At 41.5% G+C, this 23,904-nt stretch overlaps 1 protein-coding gene across 1 annotated transcript in view; it reads right to left on the bottom strand.

Annotated features, from left to right (window-relative positions):
* The window catches only part of stk17a (serine/threonine kinase 17a), a 74,146-nt gene that overhangs the window by 8,842 nt on the left and 41,400 nt on the right, over window positions 1-23,904 (bottom strand). The window contains exons 2-5 of the mRNA XM_008302821.1: window positions 18,988-19,200; window positions 2,730-2,877; window positions 1,131-1,257; window positions 986-1,034 (exon numbers count right to left, since the gene is read on the bottom strand). Of these exons, the coding sequence (XP_008301043.1) occupies window positions 986-1,034; window positions 1,131-1,257; window positions 2,730-2,877; window positions 18,988-19,200 (537 nt within the window). The remainder of the gene's footprint in view (window positions 1-985; window positions 1,035-1,130; window positions 1,258-2,729; window positions 2,878-18,987; window positions 19,201-23,904) is intronic.

The following is a 23,904-nucleotide window of genomic DNA, read 5'->3' as shown; positions in this document are numbered from 1 at the left end:
CTTAAAATTCTATTTTTATATATTATTTTCTCATTGCACTTTGCCAACTTAGATTGTTTTGTGCAGATCCATGACATAAAACTCAGATTAAAAAAAACATTTAAATTACAGGTGTAATGTAACAAAATAAGAAAAAAGCCAAGGGGGGTGAATACTTTTGCAAGCCACTGTATTATGGATATAAATGACAGATTATGGATATAAATATAAACACTATGTTACTGACATTTTTATTTTGTTTCCATATGTGTCTCCGGCTTTCTCTGTGTGAGTACAACCTGCAGGTCTTTTAAAAGGTTTTGTCATGCAACTTGCTCACAGCTGACTCCCTAATGGTTTCATAGTTGCACTGATGAGTGCAGAATGTTTTGTTTTTTTGACAGGAACTGGTGGAAATGGCTTATTTTGGTAGTGTTAAATGAAATATGAAGATAAAATTCATTTTTAATCTTGGACTTGGTACACTCACCAATGAGTAGTTCAAGGATTGTCAGAAGTTGAAAAGCTGACAATTTTTTTGTTTCTACAGCACAGAAAAAAGCCTCTGATAAATGTTGTAATTTTGGTGATTTTTTAAAAAGATAACATGCCGTTCAACCTGTTGGTGGATTTTTGGGTTTAAAAGTTAGAATAAAACTGGGTTTCTATGCTTATACACACACACATTAAATGTAACACTGACGCTGTAGCAGGAGGAGGGTCCTGTGGGATTGGAAGGTGCCCTTACATAATTCATCACATGGATCAACAGCTTTCTGTTTGATGGATCAACAAGACTGAAGTCAAACTCAAATAAGCTTTAAAGAGTGTGGACATGAAGAAATCCTTCATGTCCACACTCTTTGCTTGTAAAACACAAACACAATGATCCTACACGACTACAAAAAGAGAGATTAATTGTCCAGTTTAAGCTCATGACATTCCCACTGAAGTTTAACTCAAAAACTGCAAAACTACTGGCTATTGCACACTCAAGGTTTCTTACCACATATCTGTTGCCGTGCTTATCGGCTCATAATTCAGAATTTCGGGAGCTGAAAATGTGACAAGAAACGTGAATTATCATTCAGAATCAAATTATTGCTAAAATTATTGCAAGGTGGTAGAAGCAAGGATAAACACCGACTGACCAACATACTCCGGGGTTCCCATAATCTCTCTGAGTTCGTGGTGGCTGCTGATCATCCTGGACAGACCGAAGTCCACAATCTTAATGTCACCCAGAGGACAGCTGCTGGTCAGCAAGATGTTTTGGGGCTGACAGGACAGCACACATGTTAGCGTCGGACAGCAAACACTCATCCACATCTGTCTAATCTGTGCCATCTGATGATCAGTACAGTGCAGTGACGTGCTTTCTCTTTCATCAGTTTCATACAGGACATTCTCATCTGTGGTGCAGTGTCACACATATTTACAGGTGATTGGGAGTTTCCTTTAAGATGAAGGTGAATGTCTGTCAAGAACTAAAGAGGTGACCACAGGCTAAAGCAGAGATGCATCAAAAGGGAGTATATTTGTTAAAAGTGAATGCCTGGGAGAGCTTCATCAGGGAATTTACAAAGCTTTCATTGATGTCCAATCATCTTTGACCCCCTGAACTTTTACAGTGTAAGTCTCTAAAAGGACTGTATCTCCCACACAATTCTTTCTATCTGGTAGTAAAGCTGAGACTTTGTACACACTGCTGAAGCTCAGAGCCTAAAGAAATAAAAGGTGTAATTGTTTAAATACTTAGAGACTGAACTGTAGGTTTATAGTCTGTATTCATGTTTCGTTGAATGTATTCACTCCAGGCAATTTGTTTCCACTCATTATGGTGCTACCTATGTTTTTATATTTTTATTTCTTACATTTAGAACTCGAGACAATGATGGTACATCTGCCAACAGTACTGGACAAAAACAACTGTCTCCTTTTTCTGTCTCAGCAGGGTAAGTGAAACATTTGAAAACGGATTTATATAAGACTAATCATATTTTAACAATAATTTCACAGGACATTGTTTCTTCTGGATTCCAATCAGTGTCTTCTGACATTCTGGTATTTAACAACTGCTTTGTCCTCAAGTATTTGCTAAAAACTAAGGCAGTAATTAATACTTAAAATAATATGCTCATTATTTTCCATTATTTTTGGCCTTTGTAATAACAGAAAACTGGCGGTAAAAATGCTATATTCCAATGATATAAACAATTATTTTTAAAATGGGAGTCCAATAATTTAGCATTTTTAAATCATTGGTCTTGTTTAACCAATTCCCAATAAAATACATAGATCTTAAAATGTACTACTAGTCATTTCTGTGGTCTCAGGCAAAGTTTGCCACTAGTTTCAACGGAACCTGGGCAAAAAAAAACAGAGAAACTATTTGCCGTTTTTGCTATGGCAAGTTAAGTATAGCATGTTTTTCAGTTTTAAAGTTGAAATGCTGATGAATAAAAAAAAATTGCAAGGTGCAATGTCCAATCAGGTGAGGAAACGATTATTGTAAAGGTGAACTGTCACAGCTGAGAATGACATGTTTACAGCGAAAAAAAATTCAGTGTGGCCTTACTACACTGGGCAAAAACAGATGACCACTGGCATGTGTCACAGTGACGTTTTACCAAAGACAGAATCAAGTTTTACCTTTGGAGCTCATTATGAAACAGGAGTGGAGATGAATGGACTATACCAGAAAAGCAGAATACATGTAGGAGACAGATAGTGTTTGTGTGTCCACTGACCTTCAGGTCAAGGTGGACCACGTTGTTCTGGTGGAGGAATGCCACTCCCTCCAGGATCTGTCTCATGAGCCTCCTCACATCCTCCTCACTGAAGGCTTCCTCCTCCTGGTCTGACACACACTGATTAAAGATCTCTCCTCCAGCCGCACTACAAGTAAATATACACATGACACACATCAGATGGAAACATGTTCAATTGCCCCTTTTGCAATTCTTCAGTAGAAAAAACATCATACATCTGTTATTTCCTCTGCTTAATCTAGGAAAAGTCAAGAGCACTGCAGCTGGGATGACAGTCTCACACTGTCAGAGACACACACGCGCATCTGTAATTCAGAGTTTGTGTTTGGACTGTGGGAGGAAACTGGAGCACCCACAGGAAACCCAAACTATAGTCTGCATTCCCCGTTTCATCCACAATCTCACCAAAATGAGTGTAAAACCTATGTCAGGCTATTTATGGTGAATCCCACAAGGCAGTAGAAATAAAATGTTCTCTAACCCCAGTGTGTGAATGTATGTGTTCTGACTCGTTGGAGGTGGTAGCAGAAATAGCAAAGCACCTCCAAATATAGCAAACTAATTATGAGCTTGTCTCGAATGAGGCCATTTGTACTGTTGACTGATCACTTTCTTTTCCATTCCAAGTGCAAAAACAGGATTGTGATTAGAAAACAAACTTTCTAAATTAATCAAAAATACTACACAGCTGCCCTCCTTCAACTACCTTTAATTTCTTCCAGAGATGGTACAAGTACTCACATTCTTTACTGAAGTAGAAGGAGAGATACTTGTGCAAAAGTAGACTCTGGTAAAAACAGAAGTACTGACTCAACTCTTTTACTCAAGTAAAAGTAAAAAAGTACAGGTTCAGAAATTTACTTAAGTACAAAAGTAAAAAGCAAAAATGAATTTTTAGCTTCGATGATACACGATACCTCTTTTGATAGCGCTGCAAAACGAAAAAATTTTAAGCACACAAAATAGGATTGCTTCCATCCTTTAAGAAACTGCACAGTGCTGGTAGAGAGAAAAACATCACTGGACAGTTTTCCATTTCAGCAACATCCATCCATCCATTATCTATACACCGCTTAATCCTCACGAGGGTCGCGGGGGGGGGGGGGGCTGGAGCCTATCCCAGCCGATTTAGGGCGAAGGCAGGGGACACCCTGGACAGGTCGTCAGTCTATCGCAGGGCTACACTTAGAGACAGACAACCAAGCACACTCACATTCACACCTACGGACAATTTAGAATCACCAATTAACCTCAACATGTTTTAGGACTGTGTGGGAGGAAGCCGGAGAACCCGGAGAGAACCCACGCTGCACGGGGAGAACATTTCAGCAACATTGTGAACATAAAACCTGATAATCAACATGGAAACACTCATCTCGTCAAGACTACCAAAATCTTTTATTCAGCCTCAGTTGAAGCTGGTTCTCAAAGTTCTTCGAACGAAGATGTGTCCTTTTGGGTCTGACAATCAGTCCTGCAGTGCTAAAAACCTCTTGCAGGCAACTGAGGCAGGCAGGGGTGTGTTGAGCTTCAGTGACAAATTGCACACTGCTGGGAAAGATAAAGATGTATGTCGTTACGTCTTCTACTTCATGTCGTCATCTGTGGAGGTTGAAACAAGTCACGAGCCAGTTTTGAGAATGTAAGGAGTAGAAAGTACAGATATTTGTGTTCAAATGTAGGGAGTAAAAAGTAAAAAGTCGTCAGAAAAATGAATACTCAAGTAAAGTACAGACACCTGCAAAATCTACTTAAGTTTACTTAAGTATTTGTACTTGGTTACTTCCCACCTCTGATGTGAGATAAACTCAAAAAGTGGATAGAGAGGGCAGTCAGAAATAGACAAAGCGTCCCCTCAGGGTGTTGGTGAATTAGGCTTTATCTCTGAGGAAGGTGAAGAAGGAGAGAAGGAGGAGGGTGAGGGACTGGCCTTTGGTTTTTCAAGGTGAGAAGAAAAGGCCTTCAACGTGACTGGAGAGAATAAAAAACTAACAAAACAGTCAGGAGGTGAGAACTGAAGCATGTTAATCAAAGTCAAATAGGTGCTCACAGGACATCTATTCTACACCATGATCAAAGTAATAAATAATAATAATAATAATAATTAAAGTCGCCTGGCGCTTGTTGGTCATCGCGCACGTCGGGGTGTGGTGCAAACGTGCTCCGGGCGGGACTCTGATTTGGCCTGTCAACTTTCTGGCACATCGGAGCGGCCTAGTTACGAGCCACTTCCTGTTTAGTGGCGAGGTGCGGCGGTGTACATGTTGGCCGTGGTGGAAACGAGCTCTGGCTGAGACTTGGAGCACGCGTGTAAAGTTGGAGGCTGATCGGAGCACAGACACAGCACGTCTCGTATTCTGGTGTTTTATGGCGTTGTGGCCAAATTCAGGGGGGCGCCATTTCCACGCCGTCACACTTGTGCGGACCGCTTTAATAACATTGAATCACCATCTCCTGTAGTTTGTGGTGGCCAACTTTCAGGTGTGTATGACCTTCCCTGTAGGAGGAGATAGATTTTGAAAATGGCCAAAAATGTCCAAAAGTCAGGCACAATCGCCAAAAGTGTCACCAACTTTTTTCAAAATAGCAGACTTCCTGTTGGGTTTAGGACTTGGCAACAATTGACTTTTTTGTGCGTACTAACCTGCTACATATGCCCACCGAATCTTGTAGCTGTAGGTGAAACAACCTTCCGACAGGACTGTGATAAATGCCAGAAATGCCCCGAAAATGGACAAAATGGCCATTGTTCGAAATTGGATGGGCCGCCATGCCCATACCGGGCCTCATCTGAGGAGCGTTTTGATACCTTTTAATCACCACGTCCTGTAGTTTGTGCTCACCGAATTTCAGGTGTGTACGACGTATTTCCTAGGAGGAGATAGATTTTGAAAATGGCCAAAAATGGAGAGGAGAACTATGATAAACAATTAGGTCAGCTGAAGGAAATGTGTGTGTGAAGTGACTGGCTGCTAATCTGTGTCACAATGACGCACACTCACAGTAACATGGCTGCTTTCTGCATGTGTGTTTAACAGTTGGAATGAAGGTTAATTTCTCAGAGGACTAGACATATACTAGCCCAGTCTGAAACAGAAAACAACAATTATAAACACCTAATGTACCCACTCTGATTTGAAAGGTCTAATACGTACATGAACATATACTCCACACCTCATCAGATTCTTATGTGGGAAATTTGGCCTCTTATTAAAAACTAGATATGGTCAATTTACCTCTCATATATATATATTTTTTTACACAGGTTTAGCAGTGTGTAGGGAGAAAAAAGAGAGACATCCAAAAACTTCTCCAAGTGCTGGATCATAACTCCATGCTTTAGCATTGTGTCATAAACTCTTCAGGGACTACTGTCCTGTGCTATATTTCCTACATTGTTCCATCTTAAAAAAAAGTCTATAGGACTTGGCCAATTACCTTGGCCCTTACTGAAAATCTCTCAATCTTCAAAAATGCAAAGATTTTTAATTTCAAAAGTTTAATTGTATACATTTGACTGAAAATTCATTTTCAATGTTTGAGTAATGCAGGGTTTAAGTTTTCACATCACGATGTGTAAATATCCTTTTGGACCAAACTAGCTGTGACACACGTGTACAAGCCTTCAACTCAGATTTTTGGAGAGCTCAGCTTAACTTTAGACAGAACTGTGGCCTGTTTAGTGTTTCTTTTCAAATCTAAAACATTAAAGTTTCTTTGACTACCAAAGCTTATACTACTGTACTGTTGTGATTCCAGAAAGCCATTTGTGACAAAGAGTGCTCTATTTTTGTTGTTAACACCTGAGGAGGGGGCTGCAAGGTGAATCGGTGGTTAGCACTGTGGCCTCGCAGCAAGAAGGTCTTGTCGTAGGTGTCAATGTGAGTGTGCTTGGTTGTCTGTCTCTAAGTGTAACCCTGTGATAGACTGGCGACCTGTCCAGGGTGTCCCTGCCTTTGCCCTAAGTCCATCCATCCATCCATCCATCCATCCATTATCTATACACCGCTTAATCCTCACGAGGGTCGCGGGGGGGCTGGAGCCTATCCCAGCCGACTTAGGGCGAAGGCAGGGGACACCCTGGACAGGTCGTCAGTCCATCGCAGGGCTACACTTAGAGACAGACAACGAAGCACACTCACATTCACACCTACGGACAATTTAGAATCACCAATTAACCTCAACATGTTTTAGGACTGTGTGGGAGGAAGCCGGAGAACCCGGAGAGAACCCACGCTGCATGGGGAGAACAAGCAAACTCCAAGCAGAAACATTCCGGTGCCCCCACCGGGACGCGAACCGGCAACCTTCTTGCTGCGAGGCAACAGTGCTACCAACTGCGCCACCCTGCTGACCTAAATAATAAGCTTTATGTCTGACCTGCTTCAGTCATACCATAAATACAACACTGACTAAAACAATGGGCAGAATAGGGAAGGCCTGTTATCGTTATCTGAAGCACGCTTTAACTGCAAGACAGAAAATACTGGATCTTCTTTCATGAGGATGTCTAAACAAGATTTACAAAAAATGAATGGAGTACTCCAACTGTATCATATCAGAACAGCATCACAGATATAGCAGAGACAAATGTGTGTGACAGAGAGAAGAGGAAAGCTAATGTCAGGTTAAGGTCAAGAGAATGCCTCAGAGCGGCCCTTCATCCTGCACTTGTAAACTATTCATGTTCAGCAAACTGGAGTTTCCCACATTTTAATGGCTCCATTTATGTCAGGAAGATAGCAACACACAGTTTATTAATGAACTGGCATTTGTCCACATGCCTGAAACCTGACATCACCAATTAATTCAATTTAGAGCCAAATTAACCCTCTGTGGCAGGGGTGTTCAATTAAAAGTCGCTGAGGTCCAGTTATTAAAATTTCCTCCAAGTAAAAGGCGCGAACCGAAGTCCAGTTTGTCTTTTATAGCCTTCCCCTATGGCCACATTTTCATGGTTTCAACAATACTTGTTGTCAATTTTCAGTGCAGGATATGTGTACCTGAGTGCACAGCTAGCTCTTTTATCGTATATATAAGTAGTCCCAGGCAAAAAAAAATAAAAAATTGAGGCCTTTATTTTTAGATTAGAGAAAACAAAAACCTCACAATCAAATAAAATTTAAAAAGTGCAAACAGAGCCGAATAACCCTTTTATCTCTTAAATTAAAGAGGTCCCTGCCTAAAGAACTGAAGGCCTCCACTTCAAGCAAAACAAAAGTCAACATCCTCAGAAAACTGTCATCTGTCATACTGGGCTTGCAGCTCGGTTATTTTGTGTGCCCTCAGCTTAGACTTCAGGGGATAACTTTGCTCAAAGGAGCTGTGCTTTGTCTTGCAGTGTCACTTCACATGGCTACTTTTAATTAATACCATGTTTTCAGAGCATATGAGACACTAGTTGTGAACTGCCTGACGGAAGAATGAACATACATTTCTCCGTCCACTCATCTTCAAAGCAGCGGTTTTCCTCATCAACCTTCCTTCTTTTGGAGCAAGCCATGCTGTCATCACTGTCTCTTCCTCTCTGCTCCGCTGTATAGGCAAGCGCAAAGTGGCAGCGGTAGCGAGCTGTGGCGGTGCTCTGGCCGTGCAGGGTAACCAAACAATCTGATTAGCTGGACTGAGTGGCGCTATTGTCGTATTAACTGGAGTAGCAGCACCCACTGTCTATAGCTGCAACCGTCAGAAAAAATGCTCCATGAAAATCTATTCACGTGAATTTATCAGAGATTGGTCACGGGTCCAGACAGAACCATCACTCGGTCTGGATCCAGACCAAGGTCAGCCATTCGGTGATGCCTGCTCTATGGGATCCCAGGGCATAAGAAAGCTGTGTCCTTTTAAGCCGGCCCCACACATGATCCTTAAAACCCATTCTGCTCAGAGCCCCAGGGGCTGTTGAGTGCTTTTATATTGGAGTACCTAGCTCCATGTTTGTAGTTAGTCATTAAAAAACACTATAATCACTGTATTTATGAATATGCACCCTGTGAACATTTTTCAAGCCTTTCTTGTGTTAAGTGATCATTTGGGGTACTTGATGAAATCTAATTAAAGTTAGTCTCTGGTTCTTGATTAAACTCCCTAAACCAGGGGTCTCCAACCTTTTTTAGGATGAGAGCTACTTTCAAACAGTAAAAAAAGTTGTGAGCTACTTAGAGTCCTCTTTTTTTTGGTTGCCAGGTACATATTTAGCACTTTATTATATGCTTACCTTTAATGCGATGTTTGACACTGCATGCTATCAACCAGGACCTTGTAATTTGGTGTGCATCCCAAGAGGTTTACTCTGATGCAGTCATCTAGGTGGGCATCAGTGAGGCGAGTTCGGAACTTCGACTTGATGAAGTTCAAGTCAGAAAAGGCAGATTAACACAGATTGTTGAGCCAAACAGGGTAGCGCATTTCATGGCTCCTGTGCAGATGTTAGGGAACTTCTTTGCATCCACAAGCTTTCAGAAATCATCAGCAGACTTGTGTGACGTCAACTGGATGTCACTTTGCAGACTGAGAATTTCTTTCTCCAAATCAACAGTACTGAGAGTTAACACCTCACTCATCTGTTCAGAAATCTCAGATATGTCCATATCCATGCAGGGGTTTGAAATAAATGTGACACAGGGCTCCAGGCTCACAAAGTCTGTGAATCTGTCCTTAAACTCCTGACCCAGCGTGGTCAAGAGGTCTGTGTATGTATTTCTGAATGTCCATGGCCCCAAATGCAGCATCATTTTCTTCCAGCATTTTGTGCACAGAGGGGAAGTGCTGCATTTTCCTTTTCTTCACTTGTTGGAGAAACAGGCCCAGCTTTGCCTTGAAAGCTTTAACAGCACTAACCATATCACTGATTGTGTTCCCTTGGCCTTGCAATTCGCAGTTCAGGTCATTTAATTTCTCGGTCACACCTGTGAGAAATGTCAGGTCCAGTAGCCATTCATTGTCAGACAGCCGAGTTGTATCCTCATCTCTTGCTTCCATGAACTTTGATTTCAGTCAGAAGTGCAACAAAACAATGCAGGATTTTTCCTCTGCTGAGCCATCTGATTTCTGTATGCAGCAAAAGATTGCCATATTCTGATAACAGTTCTTCCAAAAAGGACTTGAAACTTCGAGTGTTTCCATTTTTGGCATTGTTCTTGTTTCTCTTTTGGCAGGTCCGTGTCCCAGTCACTGACATCAGATGAAATGTCTCTTAGTATAGCTCTGCCTTCAATAATGACAGGCACTGCAAAGCCAAGGGGGTCATACACACTGTTAACGACTAATAGCACTCCCGGTTTGGTGTATGGCTTTTCACTAATGGTTACCTGGAACTTAAACAGATCAGGACACAGGTCCCAGCCCAAGCCTAAACTGCGCTGCATCGGTGGTGAGGTTTGCCCTAGCTCAAGGCCCTGCATGCCAGTTGCAAGGTCTTCCTTTGGGAAGGCATTTGTAAGACTGTTAGATGAGATTTTGTGCAAACGTATGTTAGATTGTGCCAGCATTTTCTGAGTTCTACTCACTGCATCAATGGCCTTCTCTGGCGATGAGAATGATTTCTGAAAAGGTGTTTACCTAGTTCAACATTCGCATTTTCAAGAGAGACGCATTTTTCTGTGTACTTCTCTTTGGTGTGGATTGTGTTTTTACAAGGAGTGAAGAAACTGGGTCGCCCATTGTTGAGAACATTTGTCTTAAAAGAGTTCACTGTGGGTTTGTGGACGCCTGAAAGGCAAACGTCTCCTACAATCACCCATCCCAATTGAAGGCATTAAGCGTAAGGTGCATCGTTAGGGCCATTCACTTGGCTGCGGACCTTGTGTGCTCTGATTATATCCCTGCCCAAGAGAAGGAGGATATCAGCTGATGGATCTAGAGGAGGTATGTGTGACGCAATTGTCCGCAGATAAACATGAGCAGCAGCGGCCTCTGGAGTAGGTATCTCGCTCCTGTTGTCTGGGATCTGATCACATTCAGTCAGTGTGGGCAGTAACACAGACACTTTCCCACTTATGTCCTCAATAGCAAAGTCATTAGTCCTGCGGCCCGCTGTGTCTGATAACCCTGCACATTTTTTAATGGTGTATGGGAGTACGCTGCCTTGTACGCCAAACATATCAAAAAATGCAGATTTAGCCAATGACAGACTGCTTTGATCATCTAACATGGCATACATCTTTCTTTTGTTTTCAGGGGATGCTCGTGGGTGAACATTGACTAAGCAGATCTTTGTCCATGATTTACCTTGAAGTCCTGGGCCACATACTTCTGTACAGCTGGACGTGGTAACTGTAGGGCTTGGAGTGCTTGGCTTCCCACCATCACTCTGTTGAGGTGTGTCAGAGTCTTTAGGTAACCATGGGGGTGGTCCGGCATGCATAGCTGAAATGTGTGCATCACTATTGCACTCTGAGCAGTGAATTACAGCTTTACAGTCTCTGGCCCTGTGATTTGTAGATGAACAACATCTGTAGCATATGGAGTGCTCTTTAGGTAGGCTCCTCCTCTCGTCCAGTGTCTTATTCTGAAGCCTCTGTACTTAGTGAGAGAATGTGGCTTATGGTGAATGGGACACTGCTGGTCTGGACTGGGAAGGGTAGTTTTGACGTCATTTGGTTTGTCAACTTCTGTTTTATTCACTGCAATAGGGACTCTGTATTTGGTATGTTTTGCATCTTGTGAAACTTAGGGGAAGGTGTGCTATGGCTCTGTAATATGAAGCTAGGGTCTGTTTTCATTTCAGCGTGGTTGTTTACGAACTGCACAAAGCATGAGAAGGGTGGATAGACAACATCATAGTCTTTTTTGTATTTTGACCCTTGTTTGATCCATGACTCTTGGAGACTGTATGGGAGCTTCTCCACTATTGGGTTTATCCCCCTGGAGGTGTCGAGAAAACTAAAACCTGGTAAATAGCTTTCATCTTTTGCATACTGTAGCTCAAGAAGAAGATCTACTAGCTCATGTAGTAGATTTGAGTCTTTGTGAGAGATCTTTGGGAACATTTCTAAGCATTTGAAGAGGGATGCTTCAATTACCTCTGCCGAACCGTAATTTCTGTCTAGACGGTGCCATAAGCGCTCAAGACCATCTCCTGGGTTGTTCACATGAACTGCTCTGATCCTTAGGGCATGCTGAAGTGACTCCCCGCTGAGCCACTTGGTGAGTAGATCGAGCTCTTCACTGGCTTTCAGGCCGAGGCTGTCGGTAGCATTGCAGAACATGGACTTCCCGGATAGATAGGATTCTGGCTTGTTGTCAAAAACCTTAAAACTTGCTGCTAGCAGATTGCAGCGTGCTAGGAAGGCTGCTAGGTTTGACATTTCAGTTCGTGGGGTGTGTCGTGGTCCAGGCTGGTGGTAGGGGTTGTATGATTTTACATAGTTAGAGGAGTGTTTACTTGGACGCTGTTTGGGTGTGGGGTCAGCATGATATTCACGTGAATGCACTGTGGGGCGTGATTTGCTCATATCTGGGTTGGGAGTTTTAGTGTGGGGTTAGCTGGTAGTGAACTGTTTCCCTGTTTCAGCCTTTTCTTCCTCTGTGACGTCCTCTTTGACATCCTGTTCTTTGTGAAAGAGGTTGTCCACAAAGTCTTGTGCACGTCTGACAGAAGGAGGTGTTGTATCTGGGATGTCTGGAGTCAGGAGCGTAATGGAGTGAAATGTCTCTTTAGCTGCAGCCTCCAAAACTTCAGCTGCAGCTAGCGCTGCTTTAACCTCACCCTCTTGCTTTCGAGCGTTCAGTGTTGCCTCGACGCGTGTCTTTTCAGCCTCGATGTGTGCCTTCTTGACCTCCATGCAGGCCTTCTCGACCTCCATGTTGATTTGGCGTTTGGCGTACTGGGCCCTGGTGTGGGCAGCTTCGGCGGCAGCCCGTGCTTGAGCCGCAGCCTGGCTTGCAGTTGAGCCGCCTGAGCGGCGTGATGCAGACGAGTGGGCCTCCGACCTGGCTCCAAGCCGTGAAAGTTGTGGCGTGGTCCCGGTGTGTGACAACTTGCTAGATGTAGCTGGTCTTGGCATGTAGATAATCTTTTCACTCTTCTGCCCCCAGTTAGTGTAACTACGTAACCTAGACAGCGAGCTAAACATCTAAAAGTGGCTCCAGCAATAAAATGACACGTTGTTGTTGTCGTCTTTTGTTTTTACTGAAGACCATATTTTCTTTTTGTGAAACTGTAACATACAGAACAAGGAAACATACATAAGTGCTCTTGCATACATTACTCAATAATCGACTGTGATAGACATCAGGCATCATCACATACACTCATAGGATAATGTCGGCTTTAGCTTAGCAACTAACGGCTAGCAATATTACCTCGCTTCAATACAGCACTTGTAGAAAGAAAATACGCCACTAAAAACGTGAAGTAAATGCATAACACAATACAACACTGCATTTTATCACATGAACTTAAAGATTATGATTTGCCAAGGCTCCCAAATGAACAACGACGCCGAGAGAGGTGGCTTGACATGTTTACACGTCACGTGCTGAATTCAGTGCAGCTGTTGGAGTCATTTAGCTGCTGCTTACGACCGTTGGCCACTAGGAGGCACTGTTGCTATACACAATCACCTATACAACCAAAAACACAAATAACACCACAGTAATGGCGAGAGCGACCCCTATTGGCAGAAAGGAAGAATAGAACTCATTTTTACTAGGATAAACTTACATTACAACAGATGCACTATTTCTGAATGAGGGGCAGAACAGTTTTTTTTTACATTTTCAATTTGCTTAACAAGCTACTTATTGAGAGCTTGCAAGCTACCTGTTGGAGAATCCTGCCCTAAACTCATCTGTGTATCAAATTTACATACCATATTCAGATTTTTTTCCCCAATGAAAATAACTCCCTTCTTCCTTCCAGCACAATTATTTAAGCTAACAAAACCAGGCTCCTATCTAAAAGCATGGGAAGAGAGCCATAACTGCAATTTTAGTGATCACCAACATAAAAACTGCATGCATTTAATCACCAGTCAAATCTGATTTAAAAATCAAAAAATGCAAAAAAGTTTGGTGACTTTTGAAATGATGGGATGGGACATCTCAAACTACTACCATCTTTGATGTTAAAAAATTCTCCCATAGAGTTGTATCAACCAAAGATGATGGTAGTTTGGTATTTGGTGTATGAATTACTTAAAATCAAAACTTAAGTGCTAAATATGCTCAAGTTATAACAAAAGCCAACAAAAGGACGTGCAAGGAAGACAGATAATTAATAACAAACACGGTTAAACCATTAAAACAATAAAGTAGTCAAGAATATGATAAGGAGATTAAACATAAAAAGAAAATGTATGAGCTGTTTGATTGAATAAAACTTAGTTGTTCATCAACTCAACAAGCTCTGTCATGGGTTTTTAGTAACTGAAATCATAATAAGGGAGGGAATTTTAATTCTAATCGGCCAGCCATGGTGACAGATAAATACCACAAATGTAATAGTCACTTAGTGCATCATTAATCTGCATCAGACCATCCTGAATTCAAATAAGTTGTTGTAAATATATGTGATTAAAAACTAGGTATAAAAGTATAAAAATGTGTTTAGAACATGCCAACTTTAATTTTACCTGTCTTTTGACAGTCTTTGTTACTCCATCAATATTATATCAATTGAATTTCCCTTCTGGGATAAATAAAGTATTTTTCATTTCATTTCATTTCATTTCATTTCAATAGATCGACACTGTGTTTTATTACTATCCTATGTACAGTCCCAAACAAAGACTAAATGCATTCTGCTAACAAGCACTGTGTGTATCAAAGCCTGAGAAACAGCTTGGAAATAATTATTCGACCACCTGTTGCTCTCTTTATAAAGTTTACACTGTGTGAAAGACATGAATGAAATTATAATAATTTAATAAGTATAATAAATCATATTTTAAAAGATGATGTATTAAAACCGTAAAAATGTTTAAATCCACACTATATGGACAGAATACTTTTTTGAGTCACCATTATTTTGTGCATATGCTGTGTATGTAAAGTGAACAAATAATCCAAATGAGATGATCACTAAACAGTGCCTGAAAGAAGAGAGCTACAAGATGACAAGAAGATAGCCATGTTGGTGCTTCATGAAGAGGGATACAGTGAGAGAATCATTGCTGACCAGCAGAACAACTGTCCAATATAACCTGAAGCAAGAAAATATAGTATAGTAATATAGCATCAAGAACTACAAAGGAAGAGGTAGAAATTGTGGTTCCAGTGGTCTAACGTTATGTTCAAAGCTGTAATATTCCTGTGTTCCACAGAGCTCCATTGTTGTCTAAAAACTATTAAAAACACATCAGTCATATGTATGTTCCTGCTGCCCAAAATACTTCACACCAAGTGTGGATTAATGCTCCTGAAAATAGTCAAACAAATGTACTATTTCTTTCTGTTAGACTAAAGTTTCATAAAAAACTACAGAGACCAGATATTTTAGGACGTTATTACGGCTATATATGTATTTGTGACCCAGTCTTCTGTCTTTTGGGGAGGGGGGAGGGGGCAGAGTGCCACACAGGGCAGGGAGAGTGTTGTGAGATGGGCTAAAAATGAGAAAGCAATAATATTTTATTGGTTTCTCATCCTCATGGGAGCTGTTGACAGAGAGAACAATAAAGTAAATCAGCTGAGCTGACTAGGAGTCAACAGGTAGCTTCAGTAACAGAAACTTTACTGGTAAAAATACATTAATTAGCTGATCTGAACTGTCAAGTCATTCATTCCTCTGTTCCCCACCCCCACTGTGGGACTCTCTGGGTGAGCGGCCATGCTTTGGCCTGTCACATGCACTCGTGTGGCTTAACTGACATAATGAACTTCCAGTTGGAGCTCAGTCAGCAATGAGGCCACGGAGCTCTCCATCGCTCCCATTCATTCTCTCTGGTTGGTCTGGTTGCCTTCCACTTTCTGGTCTGCCAGTCTCTCCACCACATTCAAACTACTATCGCCTCTGTCTCTTTCCTTTTCATCTTTCACACTCTTTCTTCCTTTCTTCATCATGGCATGAACAGTTTTCTGGGACTTTCATTTGTAGATTATTTTTCGCCCTCCTCCCTCCATCTATCCTTCAATCCTCCTTCATCACCATTTGCTCCACTGCCTGAAATTTCTGTCAGCTGCTGGCCAAACACAAGATGGGGTGGAAAAAGAAGGCAAGGCTATGTTGTCAACATCTCTCTCCTGAAAGAATACAAGCATTCTGCTCTATTTCCCTCCCGGACGCACGCACGCACGCACGCGTAAAAGCACATAGGAAAAATAAAAGGAGGGGGCTGTGCAGTTCGATGGACTGAATAGTGAAAAGACAAGCTCTACATTTTCTGTCCTTTGGTAGTTATCAGCAGTGGATCAACATACTAGCAACAATTTATTAATATGCTTAACAGAGCTATGATGCCAGTTTTCTGTTCAGCTTGTCAGCCTGTCTCTGTGATTGTGTGTGTGCATTACCAGTTGAATTTAAAGTCAAAATTTTAAATGGTGGCTTTGAATGTCCTTAACAAAGGCTATAAATAGGTCTATTTACTTTATGTAGTGCAAAGGTCAGGAAAGGTTTAGTTGTTTTTTAGGGATCTAGAAGTAGGAAAACTTTTTAATCAGTCAGATCAAAAAGGGTCGACCACATCTTGCAACATTTTAACTGAGCTACCACGAATTATGAGACAAATGAACTATATACTTTTGCTACATCTGTCTTACTATAGAGCATGTTGTGGCATTTCATATTCAGGCAAACACATATTCTTAACAACAATTATGAATTTGCCTTAATTAACTTTTTCTAATTTAAAGGAATTAATATGGATTTGCAACACTCTCCAAACTGTAGTGTCTTTTTCCGTTACCATGGTTTGGTCTGTGTGTGTGTGTGTGTGTGTGTGCGTGTGTGACATGGAGCAGTATCCTTATTCAGAACAGTAGTTAATTCTGGGATTATCCTTCATATGAACAATGGCTGGGATTGGGATTATGGACTGAGGTGGGGGAGGACTGGGACTACTGGAACCTTTGAAGGGGCATTTATGAGATCCCCTTAATGGGACAGATTGCATTGTATGGCATGGGCTGCTGCAAATAATCCTTACAAACCCTGTGACACTGGCAGCATCGTTGCACTCTTCAGTGATCTTCCATGCCAAAATAGAGTGAAATCAGGAGATCTGTGACAATAAGACATCTAATTTCAGATTTTCATTAATCCAATAGTCCTTTTGTTTAGAAAAGGTTAGACAATCACGACAAATGTCTATTACGGTTTTTCAAAGCCACGTTAATGTCCTCAAATGCTGTTGTTTCATCCTGCCAACACTCCAAAATCATTTTTTATTTTCCATCATACGTGACAAAGAACAGCAGTAAATTGTTGCTTGTTGGATCAGCTGTCAATTGGATTTTAAACCTCTGTGATGACTTGATGTGGTGGAGTTTAAAAATTTTTTATTTTTATTTTCTCCATATTCACACTGTCCAAATATGACAGCAAATTGGGGGAATTGCCATGTACTGTCTCTGCCTATGCAGTGAAAACACTGGTAGCCTCCAGTCATCAGCACTGTCAATTGTTGCCTTTGTAGAGGGCATGAACAGCAGATGACAGCTGATCCAGAATTTGTCAATACCATCCAATCTAGCAGTTTGCTCTCAACTGTGTGTGTGTGTGTGTGTGTGTGTGTGTGTGTGTGTGCGCGTGTTATTACTGTGGTGAGGGATGCAGGCTAAATCCAATTAGGCATTTGGAGAGAGAAAGACAACGACAGACAGTCAGGAAGAGGAAGTGAGAGAGAACTTGATCAGCCTGGTGTGGGATCAACTGACACACACAAACACACTATGGGAACCAGGTCAAGCATGGCCCAGGCATGACCAGTGAGATGAGATCATCGACAACTGGTGCAGCTACTGTAGCCAACACCATACAGTATCACGTGTGTTTGTGTGTGAATCCCACATACTGGGTCAAACTGAATTGGGCTCCAGTTGATCTTAAGCCTGGGACACAGGACACTCAATCCACCCGTTTTCCACAACACAAACTGAGTGTGTATTCATAAGAAAACATAGGAGGCACATTGTTGGAATAGCTAGTGTTTGCTGGAGCATTAAAGTATGGCCTGAAGCTCTGCATGACTAAAAAGTTCCGGCATGTTGGCATCAGACTAGAAATAAAGTTCTAGACTGGTCTCGTCAAAGTCAAGGATTTAAACACTTTTGGGAACCCATGGCCTGTGCTAAAGAAACATGAGTTTGCTAGAGAGCCAACAAATTTAACTGAAACCAATTCTGTCAAGAGGAGTGGTCAAAGAAACAACCGGAAACTTGTCAGAAGCTTGCAGATAGCTACCAGAAGCACCTAGTTGAGATGAAAATTAAACTAAATATTAGAATTGCTGTTATCTCTCCAAAAGACCTGTAATAAATCAGTGAAATAACCAAAATGTACAATTATTCTAGTTGGGACAAAGACGCATGTGTTTCAGTGATTCCACCATATAAAAATGTTGTAGGGGTCAGTGGAAACTCCAACAAAGCAAAAATGACCCTATGCAGTGGTCTGTGTAGAAATGCCAGTTACATTCATAACATGCGTCACTGTTCTGATAAGTTAAGAATAAGAGCTCCTGCAATTTTTAGCTGTTTAAACTACTTTGGTGCTCAGTTGAATGAGCTGAGCTACCATTAAGACAATTAACTGAATGGAACTTTAAGCTAAAGATTTTTGGAATAAATTAATGTCTGTGACAAATGTTGTGGTACTAGGTCACGTAACCCCCTTAAAAGTGTGGCTAGATTTTTCTGACATTAAGTAATGTATATGAGGCTGTTTAAAATAATCAGGGCCACGATTTGCCTGTACGTACAAAAGCCAGCAACAGTAACTGGAAGCTGAGGCATGAAACAGATGAACAAATCCCCCATGTGTGATTATAGTGATATGTGTTTCACCTCACTGAGTATCATTGTCTGATTATCTGTTTCATCATGTATTATTCATTGTAAGTACTCCTCTAACATTGCCAACTGATGACATTATCAGTCTTAAAAAACAAACAAACAAAAAACTGTATCTTTCAGGTAGACCCACTCATGGCTAGATAGGAAAACCAAAAGAAGTGATAACCCAAAAGAAGATAACCACATTTAGGGAACATTAACAGAAGTTTGTGAATATTTACCACGTTGTATTTCAGGCCTCTGTGAGTGTTTGGTTGTTGTGTGTAAGCTAAATACTCACAATTCCAGAACCAGCACCATCTCAGAAGCCATCTCATAGACCTCATGGAGGTTGACCACTCGGGGACTGGCTGTGGCCAGCTCAAGCACTGCAATCTCATGGATGATCTCCATCCGGCAGTCCTGCCCTTTTCGTCTCTTCCTCATGAACTTTGCAGCATACTCATTACCTGTGTATTTCTCCACACACTTTCTGACCACAGCAAACTTCCCCCTGAAAGAGAAGGACACCATCAGAACTGTACACACGGGGGAGTCACGTGACGCGATGCGAAAAGAAGCCACGGAGTAGGGAGCTCCGCACAGCATCGCTACCTTTATCCTTTAAAACATTTCCACCAGAGATATTGTCAGTCAATATACTTATTTGTAGTTAAAAGGGGGTGCAAAATGTCGAAACCTTCTAAGTCCTCGGCCTGCGGAGACATTAAAAGGCATCTAAGGTCAAACGCGCCCGACGCCATGGCCCACGGTCAAGACGAAGCTAATGAGTCCGAACAGCTACAAGCTAACGACATAGCTCAAGAGCTCAGTAACATCTGCTCGACACTAACGAAGATCTCTGGCGACCTAGGTGAACTAGCAGAAATACGTCGCACTACTGCATCGGTAGAGACCAAACTATCATCCTTAATTACAAGAATGGACGACATGGAGAAGCGAGTGGAATACTTGGAAACGACCGAGCAGGAGAGGCAAGCTAACCCGCCAGCTAGCAAGACGGATATCGGGCAGATATGGGTCAAATTAGAAGATATGGAGAAGCTTTCGAGATGCAACAATGTTCGCTTTGTCGGCTTCCCAGAGGGCAAGGAAGGAGGAAACGTGGTGAGATTTTTGGAGGAGCTGTTGCCAAATCTGCTGAATATAGAGGGGAGATGCGAGATTGAACGGGCACACCGGATTGCTGGCCAGCGACCCACGCCAGGAGACAGACCCACACCAATACTGGCCAGGTTTCTGAGATCATCAGACCGGGATGCGGTGCTGCGAGCAGCGAGAAACAAAGGCAAGCTGACCTGGGGAAATGCTACTGTTATGCTTTTCCCCGACTACTCCAGAGCCACCCAGATGAAGCACGACAAGTTCTAATGGGCTTATTTCTGATTATTTCGGGTTGGGTAGAGGCACCAGGCAGGGTTCGCCCCTTTCACCTTTGCTTTTTTGCTTGGCTATTGAGCCTCTTGCAGCAGCTGTACGTGGGGCAACAGATTTCCCGGGTGTTACTGTCGGTGAGATGGTACATAAATTGATGCTCTATGCGGATGATATTTTATTACTGGTATCCGACCCCAGCAGATCTGTACCATGTCTTCTTAGAATTATAAACTCATTCTCAAAATTCTCTGGCTACAGGGTCAACTGGTCCAAATCCGAGGCACTTCCCCTAACAGCTTATTGCCCCTCCACTGTTTTTCATCCAGGGGCATTTCAGTGGCCTCAACAAGGTATCATGTATTTGGGTATCCGATTTCCTAGACAGCTGAAAGATGTGGTCAGAGTTAATTTTGACCCATTATTACAGAAAATCTCCTGTGATGTTGAGAGATGGGCAACTCTTAATTTATCTATGGCAGGAAAAGTTAACGTTTTGAAAATGAACTGTATTCCTAAACTTAATTATCTTATACAGTCCCTCCCCTTAGAAATTCCCCATTATTACTTTAAAAGGTTTGACAGGATATCCAAGTTATTTATTTGGAATGGTAAACGCCCCCGTTTGAACCATAGCAAGTTACAAAGACCAGTAGATAGGGGAGGCTTAGGGCTGCCAAAGATGTTGTTTTACTACTAGGCTTTTAATCTAAGGCATCTGGCCCATTGGTCTCTTCCTCCCGAAAGGGCCCCCCCATGGTACTGTATGGAACAAGCTGTAATGGCCCCTCTATCACCCATAAGTCTTGTCTACTAAATTGAATAAAAAAGCAAAAACACATCCAACAATTTTTCATCTCAAATTAATTTGGACTAAGGTTGCTCGAATATTTAAATTTGATCCCTTTCTAAATGTCTCTTCAAGTATTTGGTTAAATCCTAAATTACAAATTGGCAAGTTCCCCATTTATTGGAAAATATGGAAGGAGAAGGGTGTTGTCACATTGGGGGATCTGTATTGTGATGGCTCCTTAATATCTTTTGGGGGTCTGGTGCGGCGGTTCAATATCCCCACATCTCACTTTTATAGGTACCTGCAACTTTGGCATATGCTGGTGGGGATTTTTGGGTCCGCGGCGGCGGTTCCCCAAAATGCAGAATTCCGAGACAAAATCATAAAGAGTTATGGAAGGGGGCACGAGGCAGCTGCCTATTACTCTATGATGATCCAGACTCTTGGCAACGGGCCCATCTCAGCTCTGCAGAGGACATGGGAGAGGGATCTGAATCTGACATTCAGAGACGAAGATTGGAACAGAATTTGTAAAAGTGTTAAAAAAGTCTCAAGGGATGCAAAAATTCGTCTTATCCAATTCAAAATTATACATCGTTTTTATTGGACTCCTTCCAGATTATTTAGATTAGGGCTATTACCCACATCAGAGTGTTGACGATGCAAATCTGAGGAAGGTAATTCAGCTCATGTTTTATGGTCGTGTGATAAAGTCCAGCAATACTGGACCAGTATTTATGATAATTTGTGTGAGATCACAGAGATACAAATGCCATTTAGCCCTAGACTATTTATTCTGGCTGACGATTCAGTTGTGGTAGGAGAGGATAAACATACTAAAAGCTATGTCCAAACCAGTATTATGATTGGTAGGCAAATACTTGTTAGAAGATGGAAGACGGAGGGGGTACCCTCTCTCCAAGAGTGGGCTGTGGAGATGGCACGAGTCGCAGCATTTGAAAAAATGTCATATAGACAACTGGGTAGATTGGACCTATATGAAGCAAAGTGGGGCAAATATGTAAAGTTCTTAGGGGGTTCCTGATTTGGGGTACATGGTGGAGAGAAGTAAGCTGTCATTTTTGTGAGAAAATGGTTACTGTTACTGTTGTATTGTTGAAATGAAACAATGAAAATAAAAATGTTAATCACAAAAAAAAAAAAGAACTGTACACACAGCAGCCAGGTTGTGTATACATTTCTACCTGTATATATAGGAAAGAATGTAACGGCAGGTCTACCTGCACTTTGTGCAGACAGATATTACAGCATTCATGTGTTAATATTTATTCCAATTAAACATAAGTAAAAGACCATGCTATTACTTTTTATGGAGACACTACAGATTTGTCTTCTGATCTCTATTCTCTGAACATGATGTTACCAATAATCCCTCATTGCAAAGGAAAACTGTGCAGTGACAACTGCCTGACCTCAGTCCTCCATATAGTAATCAATGATTTGGTCATCTTAGCAAACTAGTGTGGGAAAATCAAAAAGTGAATTTGTTGGCTGAATGATGAAGTATTTGCCAGGGAAGCCAGCATTCATTGGCCTCTGGCCCTGAGTGAGAAGTGTTAACATGTCGAGGAAAAAAGAAGAGCACAAAAAGAAGAGCTCAGCAGAAAGCATTCTTATTTAACAGTCCTTTGATCTCAGACAAACCTTCAGACAGAAAACAGACAACTGTGAAGTTGCAAATAACTTTTCAAAATCTAAGTTATTTGCTATGTTGCACTTTGGCAAATAAGACTGTTAGGTTTAAGTTCAGACTAAACCTTTTTACTCCTGCCCTATATTAAAAATGGGTCATGTAAAAATAATTAATTATGTATATGTCAACTAAAATCAAGCATTTTATCACAATAGACTTATTAGCTATTTGCCTATCTTCAGTATCTACACTGCAATGCGTCATTGGGCTGTGTTTAGCAACATTTGGTTAGGCAACTCTATTTAGATAATTATATATTCTATATAAATTTATCAGCAAGCAAAAAGCATTTTTGCAGAATATTACCATACCACAGAAAAACTGGCCTTGAACATAAACCTCTTGGATATAAAATTTCATCACCTCATCACTATATGCTATTAGACAGTGTGAAATTTTGGTTATGGCCAAAAAGTGTGTTTTGTGAAACCGCAGTGACTATTGCCTACCAAATTCTAGTTAGTTCATCAGTGAATATTTGTGCCAAATTTTAAGAAATTCACTTAAGGTGTTCTTAGGATATCATGACAGACAGCCTGGTAACACGACACCTGTGGCCACATCTGTTAGCTGCATTAAAACACAAGTTAAACATATTTTGTGAACCATACTGTGGAAGTTACTGACACTGTTTCCTGTTCTCTTTCAATCCCAACAGTTTGCTGTGGCCTCGTTTTGTTGCAGACTGGAATGTGATCTCATGTGAAGATGGTGCGTATACATGTGTGTGCTGCCCTAAGGATATCCTTTGAAATGCAGTTGGTGATGGAGATGACAAGCCTACATCATGCCATCCCTCTGGCTAATGTTGGCAGTCAATGCTCCAATAATAAACAGCAGAACTTTGGCTGAACCTTACTGATCCACTGCTCTTCCTGTTTCTTTAATGCATTTATTGAATAGTACAGTGAAGAGAGAGAGAGGAAAGTGGGGGAGAAGAATGGGAAGGACTTGCAGCAAAGGGTCATGAGTGGGACTCAAACTCATGGGGACTTCAGCCCCTGTACATGGGACAAGGTGAGCTATCGCGGCGCCCCGGAAATAAAGTTTATTACACAGAAAAAACCTTGTGTCTTTGCAGTATATAGACTCTTATACACAGAGTCTGAGCAGGTGTAAGAAAGAATCGATGGAAACATGATCTATCAATTAGGGATCTTGTTTTTTGGTCGGTAAGCCACGAAAGAGAAACAGTGTTGTCTCAATTAGTGTTCAGCTGTTCACCCATCCAGAAGTGGAGCACCACAGTAGGCAGCCAGTCAGGAATTTGGATGAGACAAAGCCACTGCTCCATTTTGATTTTATTGAATGTTGGC

The sequence above is a fragment of the Stegastes partitus genome, unplaced genomic scaffold (assembly GCF_000690725.1).
Source record: "Stegastes partitus isolate 25-593 unplaced genomic scaffold, Stegastes_partitus-1.0.2 Scaffold1887, whole genome shotgun sequence".
NCBI classification, from domain to species: Eukaryota; Metazoa; Chordata; class Actinopteri; family Pomacentridae; genus Stegastes; species Stegastes partitus.
This window is presented reverse-complemented; position numbering and strand designations above follow the sequence as displayed.